Source organism: Cinclus cinclus, chromosome 3, assembly GCF_963662255.1.
Source record: "Cinclus cinclus chromosome 3, bCinCin1.1, whole genome shotgun sequence".
Lineage (NCBI taxonomy): Eukaryota > Metazoa > Chordata > Aves > Passeriformes > Cinclidae > Cinclus > Cinclus cinclus.
The window spans coordinates 82,468,787-82,492,493 of NC_085048.1; the positions used below are offsets into that span (position 1 = coordinate 82,468,787).

Genomic DNA, 23,707 nt, shown 5'->3' on the forward strand with positions numbered 1-23,707 from the left:
AAGGACTGGAAAAGAAATATGTATGTTTAAACTTTACTGAGAATAAGCATGGTGTGCTGAAGTATAGATTTGGTTTCTGAGCCATGATGTTCCATAGTCAGAATTTATTGTAACGCTGTGGTTTGTGGCAAACACAGCTAGGGAGAGTTCTCAGTGCTGGAGCTTTGGGATTTATAAACCTAAATCATCTTTTCTTTGTCCTTGAGCTCTTGCTTTTTTGTTGTTTGTTTGTTGGTTGGGTTTTTGCTGTTGTTGCTGGCAGGTTTAACACTACTCTGCAGCATTTCTATATTATTTTAGAATGTGATGGAGGGGATGGTAAGTGGGAGACTACAGCTGCTCGCTTAAGCTTCTGGATTCTTTCCATAGTTAAAAAGCTCTGGAGCTTGAGGCTAAGGCAGAACGGTATCAGATGAGACTTCAGAGAGTGTTCTCACTTGTATGATAAAACATTACTTTAGTTTTCTTCATATTATTGTAGATTGTTGAAGTTACGGGTTGCTCTTATAAGCTCTAACCATTGCAAAGCTGTTGCCCCAACAGCTGAGGACTGTCAGACTGGGAACTTCCTCTCTAGGTTTCCTGTAGCTACTTCTTATGAAAGGCAGATGTGTATTACAAGAAGCAGCATCAGGTTGCTGTAAGGTTGAGAAGAGTGGGAAGATTAGCCCTTATACTTCACCATTCATTGCTTTGGTGGTAAAACCTAAATAGTGGGAAAATACTAAGTCTTCCTTACAGACATATGTTTCAAAGCATTTGGTTGGCTCTGGGGAAGTGAGGCCAGGAAATGAGACCTGCTCTCTTTCTTCTTCCAGAGCAGCCTCTGGGCTGTTCAAAGGGAAAGAATCTGGCAAACAAGTGATTCTGGGATATGTTTTAAGAGTTTCAGTATTGGTAGTTAAGGTGTCTTAACTGAAGATAAGGGAGAGGGAGCTGGTAAGTGGTTTACTACTAAGCAAGGTTTAATCTACTGCAGAGGCCTTCTGTCCCTTGGGAAAATTCTGTCAATTTATGGCACAGTCAAACATTTGGGAATGCTTGGACCATAAATGTGACTATTATTGACAGAAAATTAAGCAAATGTACACGTTAATTGGAATCACATGAATTAGACTGGAGGAATTAATTTAAAAATAATAGACACATGTCCTGAAATGGGAAGATTCTCTCTAGATACTGGAAAGGGCATGGGAAGGTGACTTGAAAGATAGCTCCAGTATAAGAAAAGCTAATTGAAACAGTTCTTTTATTAAAATAATATTTGCTATGTGTCCAGAATAAATATGAGTTGTCATTCAGCTCTGTCAGTTAACAATCCCATTTTCAAGATCTCCCATTTTCAAGATCTCTCATTTATTATAAACACACCTTGAGAAGTTCACTTCATTAGTTTGTTTATTAGGACTCGCTGCTGTTGCAAAGTTCTTGGTTTATGGGTCAGTTTCCTCCATCAGAACGAATGTTTCTCCCACTTTAGGAGCATAAATTTTGATGTCTCATCACTGAATATAGTTCAAACTTGTACATTTACTAGTCTGTTTAGTTCCATAAAGAGATACTAATACTGAAAGAATTCTAGTGATATACATACCAAAATTTAGGGGAATAAGAGAGGTGCATTTTTTATGGGTTGTCCGCTGCTCTTCGTCAGTTTTATGCTTATACTTCTGAGCATTTTCTAGAATTGTCTCATCTGTTGTTACGTCACACACTTTCCAAGTTGTCTTAGCAAATTCTACAGATGACAGCTGCTTAGATGTTTTCCCCAGGTACTTTTAATTTTTTTCCCCCATATTTAATTGTTATATCTCTACTGTATTACCCTCAGATCATAAATGCTTGTTCTTCTTAAGTACCAGAGGGATCTTCAAATGGCTGCAGGATTTTACTTTTCCTGGCTCTTAAGTAGTGGAGTTTCTTGTCTTGTTTCTTGGAGTTGGTAAAATTACTGTGATTTCCATCTTTAGCAGAGGAGCATGTAAGAGTCCTCAGCAAGCTGCCCATTCAGTTGGTGTCTTACTACTTGTCCACTGTGGTATATGTCCTTCCTAATGAATACCCACTCCACATATCATTGAAAAATAAATTCTTTATGGTAGTCATGATGGAGTGGTTGCTTTGTGTTCCTCAGTTACTTAAATGTCATGTTTTACTCTATTACCAATATCTTTTGATACAGATCCAAGAATCGATAGAATGTCAGTTAGTTGGTTATTAAATTGTCTTCATGTCCTTGTTTTTACCAGATGCAGGTGCTGTATAAGATAGCCCCTCACTGGTTTTAGGTTTTGCAGTGTTACCAGTACCTTCGAGTAGAGCTTTCTCATTGTACGTGCTCCATAATAAATAAAAGTATGAATGCTGACTGTGGACTGTAGGGATTCTCTAACAGGAAATTTAAAGTGGATTGTTAAAATAGGAGTTTGCTCTTCATGGCTTCAGCGTTTTGGATCCTGTAACAGTCAATAATATTTATTCTTTTTTATGTTGGTGAGTTTTCTGGAAGAGTGAAATTTTAGTTGAAATAATGTAAGCCTGCCACTTTACGTAAGAATGGGAAATGTGACACCAGGGTACAGAAGCTTTCGGTGACCTTGTTCCTGGTCTGTACTGAAATAGCTACAGTAAGCAAACTGTCATTATCAGGCAGAGCAAGGAGTATTTGTTCTGTGGGGAAGCCGCTCTCAAGGGATACTTTCTCGATTATAATGAAATTCCTATTTCATCAATTTAGGATTTCACAACTGCTTTGGAAATGGTGGGATCATATGCTGTAAAAATGGCAATTTTTTTCATGTCTGTCATGCAATGTGTTACAAGCCTGGTTAATATAGTTGCTGTAGACTCTCTTGTACAAACCTGCATTTTCCTTCCTTAAAAATATGTCTGCATATATAATAATGACCTGGATCTTAAGTTGAAGGTCATCCGTAACAGTTATGCTTGTTGTCTTGATAGTCTTTGCTTATTAGCTATTCATGAATTTTCTTGCTAAATAATAGGCAAAATCTGTTAGTCAAATCTAGAGCTTTCTATGTAGCTTTGGGGAAGAATCATTGTATTGAGCCAAGGGAAATAAGGATTATTATGGAATGTCATCTTCAGGCAAGGAATGTCTTTTTGGAGACAAAACCAGCTCAAAACACATCATCATCAGACTTCCTGGGGAGAGCCCCCTGACTTTCCACCCCTCAAAAACACAAGCAACCAAAACAACCAAAAACCCTTCAGCAAAACCCCCCACCAAGCTAAATCCACAAAATATTGATACATTGAATAAGCTTTACAAATAAGGCAGTGTTGTATAGCTTGGTCATTATTCCTTAGTGATAAATGCATGTAATTGCAGCTGTGTTGTCTCACTCTTTGCCACCCTTGAAGATGCATATTTTTTATTTTGCCTTTGTAATACTTCTCTGCTTATTTGAAAAGACAGTGAAATCCTTATGAAAAACTCAGTATATGCAATATGCAAAGCTCAGTGTTATTTGAAACTTAATCATATGTTGTAATTTTAAAAAGTACAGCAATCATAAAAGCTAACTTAGCATAAAGAACTCATTTCAGTTTTTCTTCATGAAGAAGAAATGCTGAAAAAAGAGAAAATGTTGTATTTATTAATAAACCCATAAGAGCTGAATAGCTTTCCTATATCATATATGCTCATAACTCTTAAGTAAAGTTGTTTTACAGAAAATCACCTTTCTAGTATTTTTACTGTTTAATTCCTTCAGTACTTTGTACTGTGCAAGCAATGAGATCTGCTGATAGCTCATATAAGATGTACTGCAACTGTAATTTTGTACTTTCCTGTCTAATATATTTCATTTATATACTTATAAATATATTTTACTATAATTAATACATACCTCTGATTCCTTTTTATGACTTTATTTGTCACCTCTTAATGCAAATGTTTGTGCGTATTCTATGGTGCACTCCCCTAATAGCCAGATAGCTGTGTTTATTCTCCAAGAGGGCTAATGCATCTTTCTATCTGTGTGTTATTTAAAAAGAAAAAAGCTAAAACTTCCCTTTCCAAGTGGAGTTTTATTGCCAGACCATTATTGGAGCTCTAGATTGCATTCAAGTATGTACTGAAAGTGGAGGTTTTATCCATCTCACCTTAATTTATTATTCAAAAAGTAGTTATGTATGAATGACACTTGAAATGCCTAAGTTGGTGAAGAGTTCTCAATTAGTAAATAAAATCTTTAGGACTTTCAGTACTATTCCCTGGCCATATGTGAACAGTTCCTCTGTTCTCAGTTCTGTGAATACACACATGAAGAAAAGAAAAAAAAAAGAAAGGCCATAAGTTAAAGATTTCACAGTAGCAGTTTCAATATCATAACATTTGTGTTACTGCCCATAGAGTACTCTCAGAAAGCAGTTTATTTTAATTGTGGAAGTGTTTTCTGAGTAGCCTACACTATGTCTGTTGTGAACATTGGGATGCTAATGGACTGGAGACATTTGATGTTATACCAACACATTAATTTATGCTCTATAAAAGAGCAAGTTGCCCTGGGCATAAAAAAAACATGCAGATTATGCATTTAATGCACTCAAAGACGCTAACACTCTCCAAATAACCTTTTTGCTAGTTTACATTGCTATGTTTCGGGAACTGTAAAATTGAAGAGTAAGGAAGTGTAATATTTCCTATCAGTTAAAATAATTACTTTAAAGACTCTGGTTTTCTCCCCTTAGCATGCTGTTTACTCAGACACCTCTTCCATAATATATTTGAATTAACTTTTCTTTTTAATGAAAGATCTGTTACAGGTCAGAGAATAGGAATTGTTTGTAACTTAGACTCTTAACCCAAAAGGAGATTTTGGGAGATGGCATGATTTCTTACACCATAGCAGGAGTGCAAGTGAGGAAACCATCTGGCTTAGTATTAAGTAATTTCATCTAATACTTTGGCATTTTGCCTGTCTTTTGCAGAAGAAATGCTTTGTGACATGCTGATAATCTTCATACCAGAAGCTGTGAAGGGTTGTTTCCTGCTGAGTCACAGAGCCCTTTGTTAAGCAAAAGTTGAGAACTCAAGATTTTCTAAAGATATTTCATTGGATATTGATGGCTAAAGAAGGCTAGGTCCTGGAATTTGGACTGATTTATTGTGTCACAGAATCAAGTATTTTAGGTGGTGGAAGGGGTTTGATGTCCTAAATATTCTTGAGGCAATGAGTGAAATGAACATGCTGAGAGGATGGGCTCTTGCAGGTTGTTCACCTTAACCTGGTAGCATTAACTGGACAACTGAGCTTGAAAGTTTCAGGGCTGTGCAGAAGGTGTGATTTTACATGGCAGAAGACAGTCCTGGAAGAGAACTTGTTACCTCAAGTCTGGAAGCAAATGGCGCTTCTTGCCTTCCTTTAGTCTAAGCTATTAGAATTCTTTGTATATATAAAATATGAAGTGTTTGTATCATGTCTGTCTATTCACATAGTGGTTGTTTTGTTTATAAAGAAACACTAAGCAACAAAAAAAAAATCCCTCTTAATTTCAGTGTATGAGAGCTCTGAGATATTCTGTTCTTGCTCAACTATTTGAGATACTAGGTGTGTAACCCTTGAACTCAACAAAGCAAAAGGATTCTGGAGCTTGAAGACTGACAGCTGCTTATTCCTAGATGCTTCTCTACCATACAGTAATAGTTTATTGAATACATTTAATGCATTTTATTGGTAGATCTTTCCATCTACTGTTTCCTCATATTTGCAGGAAGGAGCAAATTTGCATGTCTTATTTTGATGCTGACTCAACCATATAGTTAACAATGGGATACTTTGCAGTTTAACAAAAAAAAAGCCACCCATCACAGCCACCCCAAAAAGCCCCCAAAAGCAAAACCACCAAACCTGAAGGCAGTGGAGAAAGGGAGTGTCAAGAGGAAAAAGAAAACATCTTTTCTGACAAATAAAGAAGGTTTGTGTTTTTAAAGATGCATTTCATTAACTAGGAAAGGGCAGTGTACGTTTCACGGACTTTTGGTCACTCTTGTGCGTTTTGGCACAGATTTTGCTACTATAGTGAAAGTCTCGGGGGGGAAAAAAGTGCTTTTTGTGCCTTTCCAATTAAATAGGAACTTCTGCAAATGGTGATTAATGTCTTGCCAACTCTTGTTCTGGTTTTTTTTGTTGAGATTATTGGGCGAGGTCATTGTTATGTCAACAGAATCACATTCTGATTTTAATCAGAATAAAGCTTACCTTTCAAAACTTGCCAGGGTCTTGCGTGTATCATGTGTGTATTTTTGTTTTATTTGTTAAGCAGTTAAGGCTTAACTGGATTTATTCAGGCACAGCTCTCCTGGAAATACTGCCAACTTTTATGGTGCTTGCAGGGAAAGCAAGGTGATCTGCAAGTCGTGTTAATGAGAGTCCTGGTTGGCAGAAGCCAAATGCCATCCCCAATACATGGACAAAATACAAGGCAGCTTCAGTTACAGTTCTTGTTTTGAGTGCTTGGGATCATCAGTCTTAAGGCTTTTCTCAAGTACTCTTGTCTGTAATGAAGAAGGGGTTAGAACAGGGCCAGGAGGTGTTCTTGGGTTCCACTCAACTGAGCAGGCTAAAACTTTTTTGAAAGTTAATTGATTTGCAGTCTGAGTAAAAGTTAGTTCTGAGCAGGAGGTCATGAGTTCATGGAGGCAAAGAGCATTTCACTGCCATGGTGGATTTTGCTGCTGCTGTTGCCGCTCTGAACTGTTAAAATTGCCGCAGCTGCCTGATTGTGGCTGGTGCAGAAAAGCGTCTGAAGCCTTCTTGATTGTACAAACACACAAATAAAATCCAGAGACCCACTTTGGGTTAAACTTTGTTGATAGTTAGTGAGGCCTGAGTAGAACATCTTCCTGAGTCCTGTAACTCATACCCTGACAAAAAATTTCCCACTGTTTTTTCAGAGCTGTATTGTGGAGGTGGATGATTTCCTGTCTGCCACCTCCCTCCTCCCCCTCCTCCTCCCTGGCTTTGAGCTTGCTTCTCTCCTATCTGGACTTCTGGCTGACTCTTCCACAGCAGAAGCTAAGGATTACTTTTTCTGGCAAATCACTTAAAATGCTAAATCAGCATTTAGGGACTGTTTGACTGTAGTACTTCTCACTCTTAGTGACTCATGTTGGCAACCTGTGTTTCTAACACATCATCATCTGCAAATATTTATAGATTGCTCTGTTTTCTTCTCTGTCATGACATAATAATGAGCAAACAAATATTGATTTATCTATGTATTTGTGTATTGAATAAATTTTTCTCTTGTATGTAATTTAGAAAAAATGTACTTAGATACCAAGTGGTGGTGCACTTCATCTTCAGCTGTCTCTTTGTCTTTACAAGGAAGAGGTGAGAGAACCAAATGCTAAACAAACCAAAATTCACTTGGTTGACAGGTGTGCTTCCCAGAGTCATAGTGTGCCAGACTGAATTTCAGTAGTGTAGCTGGTAGAGTAATGCTATAATCAGTGATATATCAGGACTGCAGATTGGAGAAGAAGCTTTCAATGGCAATTTGCACTTGAAAATATTTGCCCTCAAACCTGCATCTGGTTTTGAGGCAAGGTAAGCCAGAGGGTGACATTTGTCAAACACATGGGATTTGGACTGTGGGGGAAGTTTGGAGACAAGTGTGACTTGACATTTGCTGGTAAAAAAAAAAAAGAAAAGTTTGAAGCGAAATTGTTTGTATACATCTCTGATGTATTTAGTGATTTATCTTCCATACCTAACTCTGCTCTTAGATCAGTGCTCAACTTTTAATACCAGTGTTGGAGTAAGTGAAGGAAGGAGGAAACGTCCCAACCTTCCCCCCACATCTTCCCACACATTCTCCCCCAAATGCCTGTCAAACCAATGATGCAGAAGCAGTCCCTCACCAGCTCCCCATGTTAACCTGGAACTGTAGCTGTCTACACTGGCTTTCTCAAAACTGTTACTGATGGAATTTTATATAATGGCAGTGAAGGTATAACTTTCCCATGGTGCCGTATTACATGCTTTGGTTCTTCCCTCACTGGATGTTTGCTCCCTTTATGTTTCTGTGTATGCTTTGTGTAAACCCTTTTAAAAACTATACCATGTGCTGTGGTAAGCTTTGAATGCTCTTGGATGGCTGACAAAACAAGACCTTTGTGAAATTCTGAAAATATTTTTTCTCCAACAAATAACTCCTATGATATTTTAAATCTGAAGTAAAAATTCGAAGGACACTGTTTGTGTTTATCAAAGTGATGATACCTCTGGCAGTGTTTTGAGCTTATTTTTGTTACATGGGGGTTTTTGCATAAAATTTGATTATTAGACTAAGCAAGCGTGATGACATATGAAATCTTGGTTTTGATAGATTTCCAGAAGAAACAGCCAGACGATGACTCTACTCCCAGCACAAGCAGCCAGTCAGATTTGTTCTCTGGGGAAACGAACAGTGACAACAGCAATACCTCTCTAACCACGCAGGCCGCTAACTCCAACCAGCAACTTTTGACAGAACTGAATGTAACTTCACCGAGCAAAGAGGAATGTAAGTGCACCAGCCCTAAGTGAAAGCAAAGGAGGCATAAACATTTTGCTTTGTTCTCAGGTTTATGTTTCATTGACTCCCTCTGGGAGTTAATGGCCTGGCTTTTGGGGTGAAGGGAAGGGTTTAGAAGCTATTCACAAAATAGACATTGATGGCTTTAACAGAAGAGCAAATAGGAGTTTTTAACTAACTTTACATTTGATGTATTGTATTTCATGTATATGTAAGCCATTTGATGTGTGGGAAGGAATTTGTGCGAAACTCCTCACATTAATGGTAAATTCATATGTATATTCTAGCATCAACACCAGTATCTTATGAAATTTGACTTTTAAACATGTTCTTTAATGACTGTAGTTGCACATAACACTGACTGTAATGTTTGTCTAGACTGCTACTTGCATATAACTTGTTTCATGTGGTAATGTATCTATTCTTTCATGACCTATCTTTTGTCTTTATTGAATGGTCAGGCAAAAATTCTCCCTGAAGGTAAGTTAGAATGCCTAGCAAACACAGCGAGATAAAATTGACTTTTAATTTATTCTAAACCTCTGTATAAAGCTCATCTTGCATCTAATATATTGAGTTTCAAAATCTGCATTTTACAACCTAAGCTTCAATGTCTAATTTGTAGCTTCATTTTTTTCAAGTTGTAGATTTATTTTAGAAGATGCTCTGTGGAGAGAAACCCCCTTGAGCTGAGATTACCTTAGGTTGTGGCTAGTGGATAGATCTACACATTGCAAGAAAATGCTTGCTTTTCAGTAGAAAATTTGCAACCTACTCTGGTTCTTGAACGTTTAGGCAACTGCTGGAAATAACAATGTTGACAAAGCACTAGGACTAAAATGTCTTGCTTTCAGTTGTATTAACTATTTGCATAGCATGGTTTTGCTGAATTGTCCAAGTATTTATGTTGGACAAAGCATAAAATGTAATTTTGGGGTTGTGGTGCTTTATTAGACTAACTTAAGTACAGCTTTTAAACTGATGTTGTTATCTAACTGTATTTGAGAATATTGTCAGAAACACAAGTGTTAAATGTGAATGTTCTGTGACGAGTTCTTGTCATAAGACTGAACTTGCTGTGTAACTCTTGCCTCTGCTTCGTGTACACAGTTGCTGCTGGCCACCCTTCCATCTCTTCCTTCTGTTCAGTGCTTCTTCAAGGGGGAAGCCTGTAGCCTGCTGTAAAAACAAGGCTTTTAAACGAGTTTCCTGGAGAATTCAGGAAAACATTATGCTTCAGCCGCATGTTTGGGCCTTCATAGTGCAGGGGACTTCAGCACCCCACTCACTTATTAACCAGTATCACAGGGTGCTTCTGTAGTGCTTACTGGGTCAGCTTTTCTGAAAATTTGTTCAGGTAGAAATGAAATTGTGTTATAACAAAGCGTTTCTGTTGTGACTGAGTAAGATTTGCTAAGTGGGAAGGTGATTACAGGGATGAGAAAGAAATTAAATAGTGTCCTTCACCCTGAATTGCTGTGAGCTTGTAACCATACACTGAATGTGATGGATAGTAGGCAGCACAGCCTGCAGAGGATTTGAAAATATAGCCTATTACAAAAATTCTCTTTGAATTTCTGCTGGGATGTTTTTAAGTGAAATACAGTGGAGAGATTTATTTACAGCTCTGCCTTCTCTCACATCCCCACTACCTCTTTAATGAAGCTTAATATCATTTATCAGAAATAATTATATACAGATGGAGATTTTCTGATGGATAATGAGCTCATTGTGTAAGGTTCTTTCCTTTAATGAAGAATGCCCAGACTTAAATGTCTTTTTGATTTTAGTTTGAGGGTGTCTTTTTCTGTGCAATATTTATTTATTTTGCTGCATATTCTGTAAAGCATGCACTGCTCTTAATACAGCTTTGGTTTTCAAAGACTGATACTTTTCACTGCCATGTGATGATGTACAGCTGTGTTCTGTTCTGAAGAGAATTGTGGTAATTCACCAGAAATCAATTGTGTGGGATCACTGTAGTAATCCCTATCCAAGTGTGGGAAAATTGATCTAATCAAGAAGGATCCTCATGTTTCATTCCACTCGCCTCTCTTTTCTTTCAAGATTTTGAGGAGAGTCAGTCTTGCATCAAGGCATTTGCCACAGTACTTGAGTTCACAGGGTAAACAAGAGGGAACAAAATTGCAGCAGTCATGTAGGCAATTAAAGTCATTCATGCTACAACAACTGGAGAAAACCATAGAAATCCCATGTGGTAAGATTCATACTTTGTATCAGAAAAAGTGAAAGAGTTTTTGATTTGAAATAGCTGTTTCCTTTTCTATCACAGAATTAATTATATATGAGAAAAGTTCCTTGAAGCCTATTTTGCAGGAGTTCAGTTTGACAGTGTGCAAGTATTTTTGTGGTTTTTGTTATTGTTTTTATTTTATGTGGGAGTTGCATTTGCATTCCTGAGTGTCTTAAATATACAATCAGGTTGCAGTGACTTTCCATCTCCCACCAGCCTCAGTTCTGACAAGTTACCTACCACAATGGCTGCTGTGCCTTCTAATAATCTCTCCCCCTTGCAGGTGAAAGGTACTTTTCAGCATTATATTTACAGTCAACGAAAATGTGTTAAAAATTTATACCCAGTAGTTCTCAATAATATTTACAGTCAACAAAAGTGTGTTAATTTATACCCAGAGACAGTGACACAACTTTAGTATTATTTTTTTTCCACTTCTTTCACATGTGTTTGATCTTTTATGAAATATTACTAGTCACTGATATTTTTTTAAATGCTGTTGAAATTGATGAGGGGGAATTCTGTGGAATTTTTTTTCCCCTCCACATATACTTCTTGAGTTGCCTGCTTCTATCCAAAACCTTCAGGTCTCACCAGTTGCAGTAAATTTTCTGAAAGAAAATCGCAGTCAAAGAGTAACACTGATATTAGTATAGCTCTAGTTAGTCTAGAGCTGCATGGATTTTACTTATCCATTTCTTAACTGATAGTTAAATCAGTCTAACTTTAGTTCTGCTGCTGCTTTATGTGCAGATAAGTTTCATCTGTTCTCGTTTTTCCTTCCATCTCCTCCTTTCATTTTGGAGCTTCTAATGGTATTTATTTCAGCATCAGTCACTATAGCAGCCAGTTGCTCTGTCAAAGATTTCCTTTTCATATTGGGTGGGCAAGGTTTTTGATTATTTTTAGCAGACAGGAAAAAATGAATTTGACAGTGGGCCTCAATTCCCTATGTCCTTACCTTCAGCCACCAGCATTCTTTTTTTTTTTTTTTTTTAAGAACAGCAGCTTATTAAGCAAGATTCTATGTATTTTGGTAGAGAAAAGGTCACACTGCACATGGAATAATTTTACTTAGTTTCAGGCCTTCAATGCTTTCTTTGGGGCTGTCACATCATTTTTCTGTCACTGTATGAGCAGAGCTAAAGCCGGTTCTGTGCAGGTCTGAAATTAACTGTGTTGTTATGTGACAGGAGAAATGTCAATGTGAAGAACACTGACTCTGGCAGCTTGATCAGATTTGGTATTTCAGTAGTTTTTAGCTTCGGTTGACAGGATTTTATTTTAATTGTATGCTTAACTTTTCTTGGCCTTCTTGAATAGCAAGAACCACAATTGAAAAAGGACAAAAGGAATATCTGCTGTTTCTAAAACAGTTAAATGCTCTTCATTCCTGTGTTGAAGAATTTATAAGAAGATAAACAAAGATCTGAGCAACCGCTGTGAAAGTCAGAAAATACACTGGAGATTTCAGCCCAGAAAGATGGTGATGATCACTGACCACCTCTCTGTGGGCTGAATTTTAGATGTACAAATATAAAGGTATTTCATGACTGGATCTCTGTAAATTTTAGCTAGTTTCTGTATACCCTTCAGAATTTAGACCATTGCACATCAAAAGTAAAACACCTTTGTCTCGAACACCTGAATTTGCAAAATAAGGTTAGAAAATGCTTTATAACATTGTTTATTTTATTAAGCATTTGTGTGCAGTGGAAGCACTGAAATACCCCCAATTATGGACTAATTTTAGTCAAGTTAATGTACATTACATGTACTAGTCCTGACACAAAGATGCAGTAGGCTTGTATAAAAGATATCTGGCACAAAGGTGAGAGATTGTTTTTCCTACTGCACCTATTGGATGTTTATACTCTTGAGTTTTATTGCTTGTTGAAGCATGACTGTGTAAAAAGCCATATAGGCCATAGCACTCAGAAAGTAATGGTATTTTTTCTCTTTGGAATAAAATAAAAATATATGTCTTTTTTCAACATTACTTTGTGAAAAATGGATAAACAAGTGAATTCTTTCTTTGGTTCTTTCTTGCTGAGCGGCCTTTTCTCTGACACTATGCAAAAGGTTTCTACCAATTTATAACAACTTCATGGTTTTTGTATTTTGCCTGGGTTTATGAGTAGAGTCCTAGATGACAACTTTTCTATGTATGCTCTGAAAATAATTCATATTTTGAGTTATTATGATGACATCCTTAACTTCAGTTTGTGCTTTTTAAGGAGAGTGATTTTTAAAATGACACCTGTTCTTAGATGTGATTCATCGTATACTTTTGTAAATGCCTTTGAGAATTCAGCTGCTTATTGCAGAGTAGGAGTCAGTTTTGTATATCCTGTCTTCATTTGTTTGGGTTTTTTTTTCCTGGGGAGTGGGGGCTGTGTTTTTGGTTTGGTTTGATTTGATTTTTTCCTAATTCAGTCAATGGGGAACTTTGTTTTCTGGCTCATCTCTGGCTGAAAGTTACATGCATACCCACTTCTGTAAGTAGTAAATATATAAGCATACCAAGCTAGCTGCCTTTTTTTTTTCTTGCTTGTCACAAATGGTTGTAGAAAGTAATTTGCTTTGTTGCTAACCTGATTTATTCTCATACCAGTTTCTGTGTTTTTCTCTGATTCAAAAGAATGCAGTAACAGGTAAAATTGTACTGGGCTACAATGAAGCCTACGTGAGCCAGTATTAAATTAAACTTATACCCAAACATAACTGAGAAATCTGCTGCTGCACGTGATGGTGAATAATTCTAATTTTCTTTATCAACTCACAAGATTGTCATGTGTTCTTTCTCATTGTAGTCAATTTTGTGTCTTGTATTAAAGCAAGAGGGGACACACCTCTAATACAGGATATTAAGTGTACCTGCCTGGTTTTTGATGTTACAGGCATCTTTGGGTTTGTATGCCGCAGAACAAGAACAAGCTATTTTCTCAGGCTTTTGCTTTTATTAAATTAGAGTGAAATTTGTTTTACATTGTCTGGGATGTTTTTATTTTTAGCCTTGTTTTCATTAGAAGGTATTTACAAATACTCCTTTGGTACTGTTTATAGTGTTAAAATTAGCTAACTCAATTTTTTAGTTCGATCATCTTTCAGTCTGATTTTTTTTATTGTTTATTACAGAATATGTATATTTTAATATCAATGTGAGCACTTTCTTTCTGGAAATTTGTAAGAATATTTTCAAACGTAAAACCATATTGAGTTGTGGACTGTTTGAGTTGTCTTTTGAGAAATGCCACCAGTATTAGGTGCCAGTATAGGACATAAAGGCAGTTAGAAATCTGAATAAGCAGTGTCATCAGCTTTTCTTCAGTGAAGATCTTTCTGTAAATTTCCATCTATTCCATACAGTCTAAGTTTCATATAAAGAACATACGTGTTTACTAACAAGCAAAGATCCTGGCACAGCAATTTATGAAATGAGCACTTCTTTCCACGTCTGTGGCATGGTAATTTTGAAACATAATGAAGACCAGGGATGTTATACTACTGTTAATTGTTCATTCTGATTTATAGTCACTTCACATTGCAGGGTAGACAGTGTATCCTACATTTCAATTTATTAGAGTAAAAGGACCCCATGGAACACAAAACAGAAACACAGTCACATTGGAAAAATGTGGGTTAGAGCTGCACAGCTTTTGAGGTTGAATAAAATTGTTTATAAAAATGTTATTTAACTGCTGGTTTCAAAAGCACATTTTACAGTTCAACTTACACCTACAAAGTAGGATTCCTATTACTGAGGAAAAACAGGTAACAAAGTGAGACAGTAGTAGGGAAGAAGGTGGAATCAATCTTGTCTCCCTTTACTTCGTTGTAGTTGTTAAATTTACCATCCATTCAGCAACAAGGCAGCCCAGGTTTCATTTCCTTCTCCAAAAGCTTCATGCAGACAAAAATCCACCTACAGGCTGTTTTGTAAAACTCGATTTTTAAAAGTAAGTATTTTTATGTGATATAATCCTCTTCTATGTGTAATAATGACATCATTTAGATGATCATGCATCTTGCCTATTCTGCAGGAAATAAGCAGTTCTTAAGTGTTGTAAAGTTCTTTTGCCTTTTTTCCTTAAAGATAGCATAGTCTGGCTGTGCAGACTGAACTTTAGAGACTTATGTTCCTGTTTGTTTATGTATTGGTGTTCGTAATCAATGACTGTCTTCAGGCTCAATTGTGTAGATTAATTAGATTATGTCTCTCCCAATTTAGGAAATGTACAACTAAGTTACTGGTTTGGACAGGTTTCTCAAGGTGGGTTCTTTCCTATATTGCAAATAGCCAGGAAATTGTTCCTGTCCTGACTAGAATGCTGCTGTCCAAGGAAATTCAGCTCTTACTTATTACCTTCTTCCAGCCTGTTGCATTCAAGGGGTCAGTGTGGCTTATCTGGGAAGGAACCATCACATTACCAAAAGCTCAAGGAGGAGTTCCTCTGTCCTTATGTTACTGTGAACAAATGTTACTGAGCTTCAGGCTCCTTCACTTACTTTTCATGTTTGTGCATTACCTGGTTTGCACCTGAAATAATTTCAATGAATTACTGTAATTTGGACTTTTTACTTGTGTGCCTAGTTTAGCTCCATTCTGCATCTCTTTCTCTGCACAGAATGTGCTTCTGAGTGCTGTTCTAATCCACCTCATGTGTGTACTCTGGACTCAAACTTAGTGCTTCTTCAAACAGCAAGAAGAGGGAGGTTACACACCCTAGTATTGAACTTTTTTCCTGGATGGGAAGCTCTGACTGTGTGGAGTCGCTTCACAACTTCAGGAAGGGAAAACAAGAAGTTGCCCTGACTCAGGGATGTCCTCAGGAGAAATACTCCTTGACAGCAGTTAACATAGCTCAGGAAGGGAGGTGAACAGTGCAGAAGGGCATTCTAAAAGACAGTTTAAACATACAGAATTTAGAATAGTCTACAGTAGTAAATAATAGCAATATTAATGTATCCATACAAATATAAGCAACAAATGAAATTCTACTGCTTTGGATAATTATCCAAATTTGGTTTGAATCTGTTTTGCTAATCAATATATTTTGAGTACAGCTAACAGTAAGTTATGGAAAGCTGTGGATATCAGAAGCCAAAAACATGACTACATTAACAAGACCTATTGTATTAATATATTATAAGGTTTGAGTTATTTTGTTTTGTCCTTTATTAATTCTATGTTTGAATTTGCAAACTTGAGGATTCTCAGAATTCTCACAATTCTTTGGATTTCTTCAGTAGCTTTTAGTATTTTTGCATTTATAATCATCTTCTCTTGGGGTTACGTTATTCCTGGGCAGTGGCTGCATTTGTTTGAAAGAGAAGTTGCAAATACCAGAAACCACACACTGGAAAAAGTAGAAGCAGAAGCTGTTGTGTTATCTGTTAATTGGATATAGAGTAGAAAGATATTTCTGTTCTTCCATTTTAATGTCTTGTTTGTGCAGAGCAAAAACAGCTCTACAGTCTTGTGTGTTATGTTAGAAGCTAGACATGTGTGGTCTTTCACTGTGCACTGAAGTGTTTTATGTAGCACAGTTAAATAACCTTGAAAAATTTACTTTTTTTGCACTGCAGATCCAGATATATCCTAAATCATGTGAATTTATAAGCCTACCTTTGTGAACAGCCAAGATGGACCGGTGTTCTATTGTTATGACTTCTCTTTTCTTTCTCACACACAGAATTTTTATTAAAGCTGTGAGAAATATACTGTCCTTTTTCAATTACAAAGATGCCCGAATTAGCAGTTATGTATACCAAAAGATTCCACATTGTGACTTCCACATAGAACTGCACAGTCAAGCCCACGGTACTGAATTATGCATGACATTTTTAATGGTGGAACAAAAGGAGTAGCAGAAGGAAATGCTGCAAAGTATGTGCTGCCTTCACTGGTTATTAGGCACTAGTGTACATGCATGCAAATCCCCAGATACTCTTTATTGAAACTCTGGTGCTGTGCTATACAAATCAAAGCTGTATGAAAGCCATACCTAATGAGGGAAGAATAAATAACAGAAAAACTCTGACAAAGGGAAGTGCAGAATGTATGCCAACTTACTGTACTTTAGAGAGTGAGAAATAAAGTTCTTATATTTGGTTGGATGCTGAAAGTATCAGCTAGTGTAAATATTTATTTTACAATAATTGAAAGGATTAGTCTTATTTGTTAGTCCACAGTGATGATGCCTCTCACTGTCTATTCAGTGAAAACTGGGAGAATGTAACTAAAATTATTTACAGAAGGCCTGCTGCATTTTAAGAGGCAGCTGCATCTAAAGTCAGTTCATTGAAATTCTGTACCCTGTTGAATTTATTGCTTACACACATTCTCTACTGAAGCCAAATACTTGGTGTTTGAAAGTAGAGACTGACTGAACAGACCTGCTCTGTAGGTGTTTGTATATGTAGAAAGTTTCACTAGAAAACTTGGTAAGGATTCTGTTTCAGTATTGATTTTCTTCCCAAATGCACCAAATCCTACACTAAGCATTTTTGAGCCTTTTGCAATAGTAGTACTAACATAGATCAAGATAACTTTTTCTAGGCCAGAATATAAAAAAAATGAAAATATTGTGCTGTAAAAATTATTTCTGCTTACTTGACCGTTTCTGGTTGTTGAGAAGAGGTTGTTGCTTGCCAGTGCTGTCAGGCTTGAAGGCAGCACTACTTTGGTGATACCAGGATGCTTGCTCCATCCATCCATCCATCCATCCATCCATCCATCCATCCATCCATCCATCCATCCATCCATCCAGGATGCTGTATTTTTTGGCTAGGAAAGGACTCACCCTGGGACTCTCAGTCCTCCTCACTGCAAAAGCAAGCTTGTATCTTCTCATATGCAGACTTAATTCTGCAGACAGGTCCCCACCACTCCCCTCCCCTTACCTGTGCAGTTCAGCCATTTCCACCAGCTCCCTCCTTACCAGCCTGGAGAATCCTTGTGTGCCTTGCAATATTGTCTGTAACATCTGCCAGCTGCTTATGCTGTTGCCTGTCACAAATAGCAATTTCTTATGTCAGGTTTGGTAGTTTCCCATGTCCTGATACTTTGCTTAATCTCAGGCCAGGCCCTGATATGTGCTCTCAGTGTTGGCCTGCAGGCCTTATTGGTTCTTCTCTGGAAAACTGAGAGTGTAAAACTCTGTTCCCAAGTGAACTTCATTGAAATCAAATGCACCAAAGTAAGTTCCTCATATCTTTTCCCCTCAACTGCAGAGTTGTTTTTTTTAATGTTACAATGCTATGAGTAATTCAGGGTGGGCAGAGTTGCCTGAGACCTGAAACTTAGTGAAAAGGAGAAATGAAGGAAAGATTCAAGGGAGAGCATCCTGGATTGAAGCACAAAGAAACAGTTTACTAACAGGCCAGGCTTGAAAATACTTAAAATGGTAAAAACATTGCTACAGTCACAGTGCTGCTTTCCAGATATGCAAAGACTTGGGGGGGGGGGGGGGGGGGGAAATATTTTTTAGTATTTTTCAGTCCATGAAGACTTAATGTTAAAGGTTATCCTGTTATACTAAGCTCTGTCGTATTGCCAGCAAGCATTACTATATCGCCAGCAGTTTAGTGCAAACTTGATTATTGGTATTTTGATAGCCAAACTCTAGTAGGTCTAACTCAATTTCAGGCTCTCTAGCATCTTCCCATTTATAATATCCAATTTTCAAAGCTATGATGTGTTATTACCATTGGTAATGCTACTGACAATTTGTCTTGGCTTCCCTGCATGGAGTTTATTTTTATTTATTTATTTTTACTCTGTCACTGTGTATATTCAATTGGTTGCTATTTTAACAAGATCTCTGGAGAACTCCTCAACGATGATGCATATTAAGAAAAAAGGCAGAGAGCAATTTACTACCAAGCAGATTCCAGATGAGTGGGCAAGAGTCCAGAGCTGAAAAACCTTAAACATGGAAAGAGCTTGTTATCATATGCCTGTGACACACTTAGAACACATAATGAGAACAAGATAAGAGGCAAAGTCATTATCTCACTGGAGGCAGTAGCAAGGTTTGATATCAGAGAAGTGATCACTTTGTCCCTTGTGTTACTTGTGGGTCACTTAAATACATTTCTTGCATTGCAATTACAGTGTATATTTTCCTAAAAATGCCTCTTGAAATATTTATAAAGTCTGTTTTAGAAGTGTAACTTTGCCCCAACTTTTCATCTATTTTTTTACCACAAGACATTCAGATTCATGTGGGAAGGAAGTACTGAGAGTAAGGCTACTTCCATATGTGCTCTCCAGAAACAAGTGTTCCTTGTTCCTAAGTATAATCTTGATGTGGTTGTAAATGTTAAATACAGGTGGTGTTTTGAGACATACAATCTTCTCTGTTTTCAGGTGGGCCATGCACAGGTACAGCTCATGCCTCGTTAACCACACCAACCAAAAGATCTTGCGACTCAGGTATGTGTTTTGTGGGATCAAGGAATTAGGTTTTGTATTATATTTAGCAGTTATAGCTTAATAGTAAAGAGTAATAACTGTATCTGGCAAACGCCAAATGAAAGTAAATATTGTTGCTTTGCTGACAGAAATGTACATATAAAAGGATTAGTATGGCAGGTAGTTCCTCTGAGAATCCTGTTAAACATAATTCTGTAAATACACTCTGTTTTCAGTTAATCTTTGTAAAAACAAGACATACAGGAGTAATCAGTTTAAGCCTTGTGATTGTGACAGTGTTCTGGAAGTCCTGCCCTTGAAATGCAAAGTACTGAGTTGAACACTGTTCTGAGTACATTGACTTTCCCTGACTGAAGATGCAGTATAGACAGCTCATCTTCTCATTGAGACTAAATTTTACCAGCTTTGGGTCCTTTTGATGCCTTTATTTCTGTATGCAGGATGTACATGGATAATGTCTCTCAGAGTTGGCATTAGTAGTACGTGCTAGGCCAGGCTGAAGTCACTGCTTCTGTATCACATCTCTCCTGAAGAACCATGCATGCACTTATTCAGTCAGGCAGCCAAGTTACCTGCATTGGCTCAGGTCTTCTCCAGGCTTTGGTTTTGTGTGGATTAAGGAGAACTCACATGATTCTTTCCACCAGGATCACTGTTGGAAGCCGTAGTCTCCTGAGGAGTGGTGGGTGTGTAGGTAATGGTAATGTTCTTGCCTTCTGTGTTTCCAAAATAATTTTTGCCTATATTTACATTTACGTGCAGAAAGGAAGGGTAATCTTGTTTGAGTAAGGAACCTTTCTTTTTAAGGAGTTTAAGAGAAATTTCCTCTGAAGTCATTCTTTCAAAAAGTGTTTCAAGTTTGTTGAGCTGAACTGTAGTTGTTCCATAGGTGAGTGTTGTTAACTTGCAGCGGATGTGTGATCATACAGGCTGGCTTGTTCTGCAGTGCAGGAAGGTTACAGAGAAGCTGCATTACCTTGCTCTTGGTGCAGGTGCAGACTTCTCAAGTAACACATGATAATCTGTGACAGTGAGTGTTGTTTGCCAAAGAACTGAGTTTGGAACTGGAAGATAGCTCTTCAAAACAGGAAGACTGGATTTTCTTTTCTGTGTAGCCATGGAGGTGTATCTAAACAAGATGGAAAGTTTGCCGCTATATCCCTTGCAAATTAATCTGCTTTGCTCATGCTATTACTAAATTGTATTTTCTTTATATATTAGCTGTTGTAATGTTTAGCTGGTTTTCATGGCAGAGTAATTTAAAAGCTTACTATGATGCTACAGATACAGTAAACTGAGAATACTGTTAGAATTTTTTTGTGTGTTTCTTTTGCTTAGCAAAAAGAAATGTAAGTTCGTTATTTGGAGTGTCTAATAGCACCAGTGAAAGCTCCGTGGAGTAAAACAGGTGAAACCATGAGACATACTGAAAAATGTCTTGGCTAACTTTGCTCAGTAGTTCTCTTATTTTCAGTTTGTGCTATTGTTTGGTCTGTTGATGCTTGTATTTTTTCCATTTAGAGTATTTTGCAAGCAAATGAGGCGATGACCTTAATTTGATACAACTTTAATCTTCAGCCAACTAAATCTACTGATTTTGTATTACCTCAATTTCCCCTGAGGTTCTTACTTTATTTGCTCAGTAATCTACATATTGACTTTATAGTGCCTTACACAAATAAACCTGGTACCAGGAGTTAGTTTTCTTCTCCAGATCTTGAATTTTCAGCAAACTTTCATTTTTAAAATAAATTACCATGTTGCCATGGGAATTGACAAGAAAACACTGGCTACAAAATAAAACTCGGAAGTGCTGTGACATCTTCAGGAATGAGCAGCATATCATGTAGGTGAACATTTGTCAGTGTTTAACCACAAGGCCAAAACATAACCCCATTATCTACTGTGAAGAAAATTAACTCTATCTCACCCAAAACCACACTAGAATCACTTCAGCTTCGTAGAAACTGCTTAAATGATGTGAGCAGTATTTGTCAACACTATGCATGGTTTGTAAGCCTATTTTCTGTAAGTATCCTATGCCTCTTCTATTTGGAAGAGCTTTGAAGCAGAAATGTTGTGTTGGATTTTGTCTGTGTAATTCTGTTCACCCTTCAAGCATAGTTTTTCCCCAAAGTTTCCTAAATCAGCATTTGAGACAAAAAATTAGAAATTTGACCTACTTATCCTATATGTAAGTTTCCATCAGAATATTAAGGAAGGAGGCAAACCTTTCATATTTTATCAGCATTGACTGTAACAACTGAAGAAAGATCAAAACAATAAATCTGCCAAGGTACAGGAAAAGTTCTCGTTGAGAAAAAAAGAGGTTTTACCTAATGCACTTGTCACCTGCATGCTATAGGAGCTGTTCTGATAAAAAATAGTACTAGTGACACCAAATAGTGGAGTTTTTCCTCCTGTTCACCAGAATCATCACTGTGGTAGAAGTATTTCTATTCCACTGTACCCACAGGACAAGGATTATAATGGAAAGAATGAATAAAGCCTTGCAATCATTAGTTTGGATGATGCCTCAAAGGCTTCTGAGCACTAGCAGTCTGAAGATTTTGTAGGAAGAAAGATGGGATGCCATGTGGCCCGGTGTACAGCTTCTTATGTATTTTGATTTGTTTCTTAATGGCTGGGTAATGTGATGATTGATACCAGGTACTGGGAGGCTTGCTCTAGTCTGCAGGGCATCCACATCCCATTTGTATCAGGTGCCTGTGTTTTGACCAGTGCAGTACCAAGTAGCATATTACTTTTGTTTTCCTGCTGTACAAATTTAATGATGATATACTGCACAACTCTAAACAGCCAGATTTTATAACATTTTCATGCAGCTTAAAAAAACCTGGAAAAAATTGATGGAACTGTGTGAGTGTGCTCAGTTAATTTTTAATTGTGCAGTAGAGAAGGTGGTAGAAACAGGCAGATAAAATGTGGTAATGGTACAATCAATTCATGCATTATATACATAAAGTTGGTGAGGTTTAAGTACTTTATTTCTAAGTAGCAGTTCATGAGAAATGTGCATCTGTAATATTTTGTATAGTTATGTGTGTAGATAGCTCACTTTTGTGAGAATATCTGTTGTAGATTGGTGTGGTGGTGTTTATATTGTACATGATTAGAATCTGTCTTTTTGTGTGTTTTCTAGTTTAAACTTTGAGTCTAGAAGATGGAAATAATTATTTCACTGCTTGAGTAGAGTGATTGAACAGGGCGGTGGTCCTTTTTAAAGTTTAGAATTTATTGATGTTCTTGTACTAAGATATGTGCTTGCTTGTAATAGTGCCAGGAATCCAAATGCTTTGAGGTTGAACCTGCACAATTGAAAGGACAGGCTTTGCGGAGTTATAGGAAGGTCAAGTTGTGGAAATAAAAGTACACAGATTCTGAGCCTGAGCCAAAACCATGAAATCATTACATTGATATGATCATTTTTTTATCAATCCTTATATGTTGAATAAGGACAAAAAGACCTCATACACCACTAATTAGATTTTCCTTTTGAATTGTTCTAAAGTGTTAAGTTCCTGAGCAAAAAAATGCACAAAAGATTACTGAATGGGGCTTTATAGCACTAAACCAACTTTGAGGTCTGTTTTTCATTGGTGTTTCAAGGGACTATTAAGGTGTTCTTTAGTGTTTGACTTCTGGAGGGCATTGTGTTGAAATCCAGCCTTCTTGGAGCTCTCTCACCATCAGGAAAGTGATGATAGAACAGCTTTTGAGCAGCATAGTAAATCACCCAGCCCTAGCAATAATAGTGCCCATTAGGGACGCTCTTCCCCCTCCCTCTGCTCAGTTTCCAGCTGTACTAATAGAGCAGCACATCAAGCAAGGCTGTAAATAAAAGTTACAACCTAATAGGTGGGTGCTGAAGTGGAACGGAGGGGAGCTGAGGCATGGGGGCCTTATTGCTGCTCATCAGCAATTACAAACAGGATGAAGTGCCTGGGATTGGCACTGATGCACAGGAGCTGATAGAGGCTGGGAGATGACACCGTACCATGATCAGATGATATATGGTGATGGCTTTTTACTGCCTCAGCTTATTGCCCAGCTCTGTGCCATGCTGCATTATTTGTTCAGTGCTCCCATATCTATCTGGATGGACAGATTGGTTTCTTCTCCTCCTGGTTTATCTAAGAGCCTTCTCAAAGTGTTATGATTATTGTAGATTAAAATTCTCCTAGTGCTAAGGATCATAATAGCCATAGCAGTAAACAAAGTTAAGGACTTGCTCTAATTGTATGATTTATTTCCACTATTACCTTTCTCACAAAGCTACCCTTGTTCATTGAAAATAGTGGATATGGTTCACCTGAACTTTCATTTACATTGAAGGTATCCCATGATTTTAGACTGAGTTAGTTGAAGAATCCAAAGTGATGGGTTTGGGGTCAATACATCAAAAAGTTTGCTAAAAGTCAGCTACAGCTGTTATGATCCTTGCC

The 23,707-nt window shown here is 37.3% G+C and overlaps 1 protein-coding gene across 3 annotated transcripts in view; it reads left to right on the forward strand.

Moving 5' to 3' along the window:
* Positions 1–23,707, forward strand: part of ZFAND3 (zinc finger AN1-type containing 3) — a 131,068-nt gene that overhangs the window by 77,512 nt on the left and 29,849 nt on the right. For 2 of the 3 annotated variants that reach the window (XM_062490331.1, XM_062490332.1), the window contains 2 exons: positions 8,359–8,535; positions 19,176–19,241. In XM_062490331.1, the coding sequence (XP_062346315.1) occupies positions 8,359–8,535; positions 19,176–19,241 (243 nt within the window). The remainder of the gene's footprint in view (positions 1–8,358; positions 8,536–19,175; positions 19,242–23,707) is intronic. The other variant, XM_062490334.1, reaches the window with a different exon arrangement.